Genomic DNA, 12,558 nt, shown 5'->3' with positions numbered 1-12,558 from the left:
AGGCTCTGTTGAAATAGAAACCAGAAGAGTGTACACCATTGCATCAGTAACAGCATGTTACCAAAAAATAGCAGGCACAGAGAAGAGAAGGGGATGGACTGAAATGTTATCCTTGACCTGACTTTCTCCAAGATATAAGGATGCATATGGAGGCCTAGAAATAAAGGCTAATCCTTAGGAATACTGGCTGCTAAGAAACCGCTAGGAAGAATAAAAGCTGGGGAAATAGGTTGGGTTGCTGAATCATTCAAAGTCATTCTTTGTTTTTTAACCATGATTTGCTCAATAAGACACTAGGTGGGTCTGCAGAGGTTTAGCCAAACATGTCAAACATAATAATATGGATGAGTGTGTTGTGTGAGCCCAGGTGTATACCAGTTGACTAAATCGGGAAAGAAATGACAAAGAAAGAATAAACATTCAAATAACTCTGGAAGAAAAGAATGAAACAGAGAAATTCATGGATCAGAAGGTGTGGTGTACAACATGGACATGATTTAGAAAGCAAAGCCTGCTGAGAAGCAACTGCTAGTTATCCTGCATGTAGAATCAGCAATGCCCCTTTGTGGAAATGACTGCCAATTTGCTCTCTCCCTTTAGTGGATACTATCACATGGTTGTAACAAAAATGATTCAAATGTTTTGCAAAACATTTCTCTGTGTATGTCAAGAAAATGTCAAAATAATGCTTCTGTGGGTCTTAAAACATTCAGATTTGGGAAAAGTTTTATTCTCTTTTCTTTGGAATTGGGCTCTACCTTTTTAAAAAATGGAAATGTCAGTTGATAGCAGATTTTTTTTCTGTTAGTGGTTACCAGATTCATATTCATCATACAAATGGAAGAACCTGCTCTTGAATCAAGAACAATTATATTTCTCACAGTTCCAGCTGGTGAGGGTATCTGGCTTACCTTCCAATGAGTCTTGGAAACTCATTAGAATCAGACATGTTTAATATTTTGTTAGCAGTTCTCCACTGTCTTTAATTCATGTTTCTCATGGCTGTGGAACTTTTCTCTTCTTTGTGGATATGCAGCATGGGAGAATGTTAAGATGATATGAGTTTTTAAGTATATCCTATTGCTGGCACTGCTAAACTAGAGTGGAATTTAACTAATGCTCCATATTTTGTTTCCAGGAGCTCTGTACTAAAGGAGTATACACACTGCATCTTAAAAGCTCATTAGCAGAAGAAGCAACAAATGAGCTTATTAACATGTTGCTAGATCTGGATGCACAGAATAAGGGAGATGCTGGTGAGAGTTTTCTGAGTGGGAGCAGAACTGAAGGAATTAATGAAGGTAAAGAGCAAACATACTACCATATGTAAATTAGTACTATTACTTGTTTATGCTCTTCATTAAAACATCTGTGGCTTGTAAGTTAGAATGCAAGTAAATTAAATAAGATAAATTAACGGAATAGTATATTTCAACAACATAATCAGTTCTACCACCTACACAGCAGAGGTGGTATTCAGCAGGTTCTGACCAGTTCTGGAGAACCGGTAGCAGAAATTTTGAGTAGTTTGGAGAGCCGGCAAATACCATCTCTGATTGGCCCCACCCACATCTATTCTCTGCCTCCAGAGTCCCAGCTGATCGGCTGTTGTTGTTTTTTTGTTGCCCTGCACAGGAGAACGGAGCTGGAAAGCATGTTAGTAGGGTGGGGAATGACATGGGGATTTTGCAGTAACCTTCCCCCAGGAGCGGGGAGGGAATGGAGATTTTACAGTATCCTTCCCCTGCCGCAACCACCAAGCTACGCCCACCAAGCCATGCCACGCCCACCAAGCCACGCCCACAGAACTGGTAGTAAAAAATTTTTTGATCCCACCACTGCTACACAGCTAATGCAAATTGAGCCAGTGAGAATACTTTACCACTTTTCTGTAAGCTATTTAAAGAATAAGAAGAGGACCACATTCTAGATAGAACACTCTGCAGCTAAGACATTTTTCATGTTGATGCAAGCATATATTTACACCTGTAATGCTAGAGACCTTTGGGGTGTGGAATATTTAGATGATGTTAAAAACCTCTGAAAAGTAAGAGCAAAACTTTTCAAACAGTAGTTTGTAAGTAAGGGCATCTGACATAATAAGCATTTATAACTTTTCTATTTTAATTAAGTAAATGTGAATCAAACCAATACATAGCTTCATATGCTTTCAGAAAAAAAACTATCCTGTAATCTGCAACTCTTACACTGCAAAAACATATGGACTAAACAACTCAATCAGGGCAAAGCAATAGACTCAATTTACATAGACTTCTGTAAAGCCTTTGATTCAATGATACATGACAAACTACTCCTAAAACTAAAATCTTATGGTATCTCTGGACACCTGCATAACTGGATAGAAGCATTCTTGTCAAACAGACAACAAATGGTCAAAATTGGGAGCGTCCTATCAAATTCTGTGCCTGTCAACAGTGGTGTCCCCCAAGGCAGTGTTCTAGGACAAACTCTCTTCATACTCTACATAAATGACCTCTGTGATCATATTAAGAGCAACTGTTTATTTTATTTATTTATTTATTTATTTATTTGATTTGTCAATTGTTTACAAGATAATAAGTATAAGTGTATACATAGTTGTGAATACATGAGATGGGTACATATAAGAAAAATAAAAGAATAGAGAAACAATAGGACAGGGACGGTAGGCACGTTGGTGCGCTTATGCACGCCCCCTACAGACCTCTTAGGAAAGGGTGAGGTCAATGGTAGACAGTCTAAGGTTAAAGTTTTTGGGGTTTGGGGAAGAGACTACAGAGTCGGGTAGAGTATTCCAGACATTGACTACTCTATTGCTGAAGTCGTATTTCCTGCAATCAAGTTTGGTGCGGTTTACTTTGAGTTTGTATCTATTGTGTGCTCTTGTGTTGTTATGGTTGAAGCTGAAGTATTCATTGACAGGTAGGACATTGCAATGTATGATTTTATATACCATGCTTAAGTCAGACCGAAGACGGCGTAATTCAAGGTTTTCTAGTTCTAGAATTTCAAGTCTGGTGGCATAAGGTATTCTACAACGAGTAGAAGAGTGGAGAACTCTTCTTGTGAAATATTTCTGGACTTTCTCAATTGTGCTAATATCAGATACGTAATGAGGGTTCCAGACTGATGAACTGTATTCGAGTATTGGTCTAGCAAATGTTTTGTATGCTCTGGTTAGTAGTGTGATATTGCCAGAGAAAAAGCTACGTAGGATTAGGTTAACAACTCTTAATGCCTTTTTGGCTATGTAGTTGCAGTGGGCTCTAGCACTCAGATCATTAGAGGTGAGTATTCCAAGGTCCTTTACAGAGCTTGGGTCATCAACAAGGTCTTGACTATTCAGCTTGTATTTTATTTTCTGATTTTTTTGCCAATATGTAAGACAGAGCATTTATTTGTTGAGATTTGAAGTTGCCATTTGTTTGACCATTCGGATACATAGTCAAGATCTTTTTGTAGGGTAGCAGTATTGTCTGTAGTATTGAACAGCTTTACATCATCAGCGAAGAGAACGCAATTGCTCTTAATATGATCACAGAGGTCGTTTATGTAGAGTATGAAGACAGTTGGTCCTAGAACACTACCCTGAGGGACACCACTATTGACAGGTACTGGATTTGATAGGACTCTCCCGATTTTGACCATTTGTTGTCTGTTTGATAGGAATGCTTCTATCCAGTTATTCAGTTGTCCAGATATACCATAGGATTTTATTTTTAGGAGTAGTTTGTCGTGTACCACTGAATCAAAGGCTTTACAGAAGTCTATGTAGATTGCGTCTATTGCTTTGCCCTGGTCGAGTTGTGTCGTCCATATGTTTTTGCAGTGTAAGAGCTGCAGATTACAGGATAGTTTTTTTCTGAAACCAAATTGTTTATTGGAGAGTAGGTTGTTTGTCTCTAAGTGGAGGATGATGGATTGGTTAATAATTGATTCCATGACTTTGCAGGTGACGCAGCATAAGGAGATTGGTCTGTAATTTTCAACTAGGCTTGGGTCTCCCTTTTTGAAGATGGGGATGACTGTGGCTTGTGACCATAGGTTAGGCAAGGAGCTGGTCCTGAAAGATTTTTCAAAGATTATGCTTAGAGGTTTGGCTATGGCAGTGGATAGCTTTCTTAAGAAGTAGGCACATATTCCATCCGGTCCAATAGATAGGGATGGTTTTAGATTGCGTAGTGATTTTTCAACATTGTCTTCTGTGAAATCGATATGTATTAGGTCATTGTTATTATCTGTGGTACGGTTAGGAAATACTGGGCAAGATCCATTGCTGTTTACAAATACTGAGCCGAAGAATGTGTTAAAGATGTTGGCTTTAATGGTGTCGTCGTTGCAGTCTTTACCATCAGGTCCTATCAAGGGAGGGATGGACCTTGAGTCTTTTAGTTTGTTGTTTACAAAATTGTAAAAAGCACGGGTGGAAATGGTGCTTAGAAGGTTTTCTTCTTGTTTAATGTGATAATTGGTGCATTCGGTCTTTATCTGGTGGCATAAGTTTTTGTATCGGTTTTTGAAATTGGCAACGTGACCAGATTTGTTTTTCCGCCAGAGTGATCTCTTTTTGGATTGAAGTTTCCTTATTGATATGGGTAATCTTCTTTTTGTTTTGTTTTGGGAGTTGTTGTTGGAACATATAGTATGATGACTCTTTTGATTTCAAGTAAGAATATGTTGTAATGGTCTTCAACGGTATTGCATCCAGAGAATAGAGATTGCCAATCAAGGGATGAGAGGTCGTTGTCTATAAGATCATAGTTGCCTTTTTGAAGTTATAATTGGGGATTACATCATTGAGGTGATTTTTGTGTGGACGTATGTTGAGACAAAAGTCAATCATATTGTGGTCACTGCTGGAAAAGGGTTCTTTAGTTTGTATTCCGTAAATTAAATTCAAACTATTGCAGAAGATGAGATCGAGGCAGTTGTTTAGTCTAGTGTTGTTGGTTACTAGTTGTTCCAGTCCCAGATTTGTAATAGCATTGTAGAAGGTTGTGTGTATGATTTCAGTTGTACAATTATTTAGGGTCCAGTCGATATGAGGTAGATTGAAATCTCCAAGAAAGATAAAAGGGTATGGGCAGGATGTAGCCCATGTTAGTAATATATTTAGCTTGTTTACATGTTCGATGTCATAATCAGGTGCTCTGTAACATAGTAAGAATCGAATTGTGATATTTAAGGATAGTTCACAGATGATGGTTTCAGGAAGGGCAAGCTCCTGGGTAACTTGGATATTTTTTAGATGTAAGGATTTTTATAGAATATAGCAACACCACCTCCTCGACGATTTTCACGATCTGATCGGTAAACATGATAGTCTCTTACTGTGGTAATGGAGTCGGGAGAGATGCATTGAGCCATGTTTCACAGACAAATATAATGTCAAAGTTAGCCGTATTAAGGAGGATGAGAAATTCAGGTATTTTATTCACGAGGCTTCTTGTATTGAGTAGTTTGCATTTAAGTCCGGCAGTAGTTAGAATTGAGGTAGTTGGGGCGCGCTGCCTAGTCTTGGGTGATGGTGGATGGGTTGAGGTAGGGTTGTGGTTGAGGGTAAAAGTTGAGAATTGGGTTGCGTGGCTTACTTTTGATACAGTCAGCATGGTAGTCAATGTACAGGTCCTTCTCTCCATTGTCTAGACGGTTTTTGAGTTCGATGCGGAGTACACGGGAGCGGGCACGTTGCTGTATGGTTAGGTCAGGCGGCAACGGAGGTTCTTGTGGTTGGTGTTGGTTTTGGCGAGTGAGTTTATAGTATAAATGAATTTACGTTTGCTTGATTCGTTTTTGCAAATGACCCTGCACAAGCGTGGGGCCACAGAGCCGTCTCTATTTTTGAGCTCTCGGTTGATGCGGAAATGTCAAGTATTTCATCAGCGGAGATGGTTGATGCTTGATAATCACTGATGATGTTTCGGACAGTTGTGATGTCATCATTGACATTGATGTCTTCTAGTCCAAATAAGATGGCGTTTGGACGCTTCCGCTTCACGCTCAACAGCTTCTCTGATGAGGATTGGGATATCAATATTTGTCTGGGTTGTGTTTATTTGTGGATTGGGTTTTGGATTGGATTGTGGTTGATGGGTGGAGATGTGGTTTGTAGCTATTTGATGTTCAGGTTTTTTGCGTTGTGTCTTTTTTTTCAAGGTTGGTTATTCTTTCTTTTACGGCGTCAGGGATGCTACTATGGTGTTGAGGGATGTTTTAATGGTTTCATGATTGGGGATATTTCAATGGTTTCGATGGTATCATCTCTTTCAGACAGATCCAGTTTGGGTATGCATGATTTGCAGAAATATGGATACTCATTGGATGATTCTAGGTATTTAATCATTTGCTCAGGTAATCCCAAGCAGTCATGATGAGCGTATTTTTACACAGAGAACATATGATGGAGTATTTATTATCCTTTAGATTTTTGTAGCATTTAAGGCATGTGCAGGAGTCTTGTGGTTCATTGGTGGGGATTATCTTCTCTTTAGGTTGTGGTTTGACGTAGGATTTACTTTTTGGCATGGTAGGATTGGTAAAATAGTACGTTGATTGAATTAATTAAAGGAACAGTCAGTAATCACACTGTTTGCACTAAACACTCTAATCACACTAATCAATTAAAAACAATAAATTAATAAAACCATTAATAAAATATTTTATAGAAATTGATTATCTAATCGTTGATATAGGTGATGAGGTAGAAAAGTTGTAAGTTTTGAGGTAATGAGGTAGTATTAGGAGTCTGCAAGGAACGGGTTGATTGTTTTACTAGCAGCTGATGAGAGGAATTTATCGCTTTTTGAATAGCAGATCGCTATTACTCTGTAAACAGGAAGTTGTAACACAGTGTTCTCTCTCAGCAGTTGAGGGGAAAACTCTCAAAGTTGGGGAAAAAGCCACGTTTGGAGTGTTCTCGCTCAGGAGCGATTCACCCGGCCGGCCCTCCTCGGCTTTCCTCCTTCTGGCGCTCCTCGGGCTTTCCTCCTTCTCTCTCCGGAGCGAAGCGGTAGCAGTGGTAGCGGCAGCGGTGTCTCCTCCGAATTTTTCCCTCCCTCACTGCCCGTCGTCTCCCCAACCAACTTCGGGACAGAAAATTCTAACTTGGATTTACAGCGGATCCCTTGCAAGAACGAGCCTTGCTTTTACGCGGATCCGCCGCTGATTCTTCTTTGTCTGCGAGGCTCGTCCTGGTTAAAATGGCGTCCCCCTCCACTCCCGGCCTTTGCCCACTTGCCTTTGTTCTTGCTTTGTTCCTTTGCGCCTCCGGGCTGTCTCCGGCTGGCTTGATCTTTATCTTTCGCTTCTCCACGATCTTTATGGTGCCGGTAGATGCTGCACGCTTAGCGGGAGGGTGGGGGTGGGGGGTAGCAGGAACCGTCGCCGGCGATTTCCACGGCAAGGATAGATGCCGCCGCCGTCCGAAGCCAAGCGATAGGCAAATGAGTTTGTCTGCTTTCCAAGGGAAGAAAGCAGGCAGGCAGGATCAGTGGCTCACAAAGAAACTGGAGGCAGCGCAAGCAAGGCAGAAGTTTACAGCAGCCTTTGTTCTCTTCACCGATGATGTAAAGCTATTCAACACCACAGACAATACTACTACCCTCCAAAAAGACCTTGACTATGTATCAGAATGGTCAAAGAAATGGCAACTTCAAATCTAACAAATAAATGCTCTGTCTTACATATTGGCAGAAAAAATCAGTAAATAAAATACAAGCTGAATAGTCAAGATCTTGTTGATGATCCAAACTCTGTCAAGGACCTTGGAGTACTCATCTCTAATGATCTAAGTGCTAGAGCCCACTGTAACTACATAGCCAAAAAGGCATTAAAAGTTGTTAACTTAATCCTGCATAGCTTTTTCTCTGGTAATATCACACTACTAACCAGAGCATACAAAACATTTGCTCGACCAATACTTGAATACAGCTCATCAGTCTGGAACCTGCATTACGTATCTGATATTAATACAGTTGAGAAAGTCCAGAAATATTTCACAGGAAGAGTTCTCCACTCCTCTACTCCTAGCAGAATATCTTATGCCACCAGACTTGAAATTCTAGATCTAGAAAACCTAGAACTACGCTCCTTCGGTCCGATCTAAATATAGTACATAAAATTATATATTGCAATGTCCTACCTGTCAATGAATACTTCAGCTTCAACCATAACAATACAAGAGCAACACAATCGATGCAAACTCAAGGTAAACTGCACCAACTTGATTTCAGGAAATACGACTTCAGCAACAGAGTGGTCAATGTCTGGAATACTCTACCTGACTCTGTGGTTTCTTCACCAAACCCCCAAAAGTTTAATCTTAGACTGTCTACCATTGACCTCACCCCTTTCCTAAGAGGTCTGTAGGGGGCATGTATAAGCACACCAACGTGCCTACCGTCCCTGTCCTATTGTTTCTTTTTATTTTTCTTATATGTATCCATATCATGTACTCATAACTATGTTTATACTTATACCTGTTATCTTATAATCGCTTGACAAAATAAAATAAATAAATAAATAGCACAAGAATCCTGGATTTTTGTGTAATGGCATGTGGAAATGACCTTGGGAAACAGGAGGAAGAGCTGCAACCTAGACAATCCTTATTCAAGAGGTATCTTAGGCGACACAAAGAAAAGGGGCATGGGAAGTGTTTTAGAAAGTAAAGGAGAGGAGAAGGCTTTCAGACTTGCAAAATTCTGTTACTCTAGTTTTACAATAAAGATATTGTTAGTTCTCTGAGTTCTTGTCTGGCCTACTTTGAGAGATTGACAATATGCAGGTTTCGTCAAGCTGCTGAAACAATAATCTCAATTGGATAGTTTAAAGTAAAGTACTGTTAGAAAACACATGCTAATATTGAAATGCTCATGTTATATAGAAAAAGGAGAGGGATGCCAGATTTCCCCCCAATTCCATGGGGATCTATGCTGACTATATTATTGTAAAATAATGGAGACAATAGTAGACCCAACCAATTCTTATTCATATATTTTCCTTTGTCCACTTAAAACTCAATGCTGATTGTTATCATGTTACCCTAAAGCCATAAAGAAATATGGAATTGCATAAGGTTGCATGTATGTATAAATAGTACTGATTATTCATTTATTGGTTGATCAGAATTTTGCTGACTTAATTCAGTCCTTGTTCCCATCTGTAGAAGAAGAAGGGCCATTGGACGTCTTAGCATCCTCACAAACTGCTAGTCAGATTTCAGTAGGATTGTCTTCTCCTTTAACCAAGAAAAAAAAGAAAGAAATGGAGATGCTTGAAGAAGAAGCTCAGGAACTGCTTTCCCATTTCAGTCATCGCAATGTTGATGCTCTTCTGAAAGTTATTCGTAACACTCTGGAGGCCATACGCAAGCAAATTCACACCTCTTCTGTGATCAGTTTTTTAGGTAATTTCTTTCTTTTCTTAATGCTTTTTCCCACCATAAAAAGACAGGTTGTTTGTTATGAAGAAGCTATGTATATAGCATGGAGAACACAGTTACGTGAGTGTGGCATGAAGGAGTAAGGAGGGTATTAGTGTCCAGGAAGGAGGGTAATGTGAAAGAAGCACATCTCTATAGCACTCCTCCTAATTAGTCTGTTTTTCCACATAGATTTGTCTTTTCCACAAACTAAAATAAAAAATCAGTAGAACAATTCAAATTCTGAAATGAACATGTCACAGCTCTGTGGTAATAATTTGCTGTGATGAAGATGGTAGCACGTTGCAACTCGAGTTTTGTGCTTCCTGAATATTGGTCTACCAATAATGTGAACATATCTTTGTTGACAGCCAGTTTAAAAAAATACAAGAACATTCTCAAAATAGCTTGATGAAATGCAGTGAGATTTACTTCATGAATATTATACTTAAGGTATATCTGCATTGAAAATAATATTACTGTTTAAGCAGAAATGATATGTTAAAAGCAGAATTGTATTTGGGCTCATTGCTTAATGTGCTGTTGAAGCATAGACATTGTGATCAAACTTTTTTGTAATCTCAAAATATCCATGACAACATCTAAATGATGTCATAGAAAAGTATTGTTGCCGGTACTTCCGGTTTGTCGGCTTCATGCGAGCGGCAGGGATTTGCGAAGCTGCGCGATCCCTGCCGCTAGCCGTTTTTGGGGCTCCCACCCAGCCGGGTACGAGCTAGGCTGCCTGCAGGGGCAGCTGAAGGTAGGGGATCCGGAGAAGGGTTTGGGGTGCTGCAGACCCCTCCTGGCCGGCAGAACCCCTTTCCCAGGACAGTGCAGCGGCGGTCCGTAATGGCCGCCACAAAGAAGCTGGCAGCCGGGTAAGAATGCGCAGGAGGAAGTGGAGAAAGTGATTGAGAGGAGAAAGTTTTTCTTGGCTCCTAGGACTCTAAGACATATTTAATAAAATTCCTGAAAAGTATGATTCTCTGAATAATACCTGCCAGAAGAGGAAAAAGCGGCTGCTGGAAGGTGCTGAAAGGATAGCTTTCCCTCTTTTCCTACGGAATAAATAACTGGATATTAAGAAACCTATTTTTTTAGGTGGAAATTGGTTTTAAGCGATGAGTGGGAAGAGAGAGGATTAAAAAGAAAATATTTGTATGCTAAGATTTGTTGGAGCAGATGCCTTAAGGATTTGAAGACTAGAATATATTGTAACAAGACTTTAAACAGATTTGGACTTTCTTTCTCTTTGATTGATATCACCCCAGAAGGAGAAAGTGAGAACTCTGCCTTGGTTTGGACTGATTGATAACTTTGGGACTGTTTTATCTTTTTTATTTTCTTTTGAATATTCTGGTTGTTGTAAGAAGAAAGAAGGAGAAAAGAAAAGAAAAGATTTATAATGGCTCTTTCTGTTGAGGAACTAAGAAATGGTGTGGAAGAAGCTTTCCTTTTCTTAGAAATGGCGCTACTAATTATCAACAAAAATTACAACAGATGAAGACAGCAGAGGAACAAGAAAGAAAGGAAGGAGCCATCTTTAATGAATCTCAGAATTTGATCCAGAAAAAAGGAAGAGAGAAAGAAAAGAAAAGAAGAGAAAAGAAGAAAACTAAAGGATTTAAGGACTTAAGATCTAAAAAACATTTAAGAAAGGGAAAAATAAAGTGCAAAACCAATATGATGATTGTAAACAAAGGGGAAAAGAAATACGACAGAGAAGGGAAGCCGGTAAGGCAGAGGCTAGAAGAAGGGGGTAGAAAGGTTTGTTGGGAAAAGAAAGAAAGGGAAAAGGTGGAGAAAAGCTACAACGTTTTGAAATTAAATGGAAAAAAGGAATTTTTTATGGATAATGGATAAAGTATAATTTAAAAAAAAAAAAAGATTTTGCAAGGTACATAAGATGAGATGGTAGTATTGCAATGGTTTAAGAGTTGATAAGAGATTAAAATGCTAAAATGTTTAAAAATGATTGGTTTTAAAACTTAATAATAGGAGAGGTTTAGAATATTGTTTTAATTAAAGAGTTTAATAAAATTATGGTATTGATGTTATTATAAAATTTTTATTATAGTATTTCTTTTTAATATTTGGATTTATTCTCTAATTATGCACTTAATTGTGTTGGATGTATTAGTTAGATAGAATGTACCAAGCAAAATCTGATTGGGTATTAGATATTATTTTAAAGATTAATTTGATTAACTTAGGGGGAGATAGAAAGGCATCATACTCTGATTAATGATTTCAGGAGAAACTGATTTTCTTTTTTTTTTCATAAGGGATGAGACAAAGGGATGATAAAAATGGACAAAAGATACAAATATAATGATTTAAACTAAGATGATTAATTAAGGTAGAATTAAGAAGTGTGAAATATGTGGAGAAGTTAATATAGAAGGCTTAGAATGGTAAATAAAATAAGTAATGATATGTAAGATGAGCATGAATATAATTGAAGTCCATGAAGAGAGAGACACCTGGGTCCAAGTTACTTTCCAAAAGATATTTTTTTATGTTTTGTGTGTTGTGTGTATATGTCTTTTTGGGGGAGAATTGGTAAAAACTTGTAGAAATATAGAATGAGAATAATGGTAACTAAGTCAGAAAAAAACAGATGAAATAATAATAATGATATTGAATAAGAGTAAAGAGAAGTAAAGAGAAATTGAATAAGAGGTTTTGGTGTATTATATGGAAATGGTTTAAAACAGAATCATAATTTATCTGACTTGTTAAATTTACAAGGGAAAAAGGTTTAAACATGTAATGAATAATGATAATTTGTGTGTTTTAAAAATTAATAAAACTTGTTTTTAAAAAAAAAAAAAAAAAGAAAAGTATTGTTGCCATATGCTCCACAACATATTTGGGTAAGTGTGTATGTTAGGCCAGTTTCATATGAAAGAACAGCCTTGAAGGATACCTGGGAGCCAAGCCATATAAGGAAATATAAATGAAAAACAATACCTTGAATTTTACTTGTATGAATTTCACCTGTGTGAAGCCCGTACAGTTATATAGCTACAGTGGCTCTCATATGCTAGCATGTAGGCTGCTCCATTTTGCACCTGTTATCAAAAATAATCCCATGTAGCCTAATAGTGATGAGGACATGATTCACCATACCA

The 12,558-nt window shown here is 38.2% G+C and overlaps 1 protein-coding gene across 1 annotated transcript in view; it reads left to right on the top strand.

Moving 5' to 3' along the window:
* DNAH5 (dynein axonemal heavy chain 5) overlaps nt 1-12,558 on the top strand; it is a 163,649-nt gene that overhangs the window by 27,439 nt on the left and 123,652 nt on the right. The window contains exons 18-19 of the mRNA XM_087961159.1: nt 1,139-1,301; nt 9,167-9,406. Of these exons, the coding sequence (XP_087817285.1) occupies nt 1,139-1,301; nt 9,167-9,406 (403 nt within the window). The remainder of the gene's footprint in view (nt 1-1,138; nt 1,302-9,166; nt 9,407-12,558) is intronic.

This window comes from Notechis scutatus, chromosome 3, assembly GCF_049901735.1.
Source record: "Notechis scutatus isolate UNSWTSFEM ecotype Mainland chromosome 3, rNotScu1.2, whole genome shotgun sequence".
NCBI lineage: Eukaryota > Metazoa > Chordata > Lepidosauria > Squamata > Elapidae > Notechis > Notechis scutatus.
Note: the sequence above shows the minus strand (reverse complement) of the source record. Positions and strands in the feature narration are given on the sequence as shown.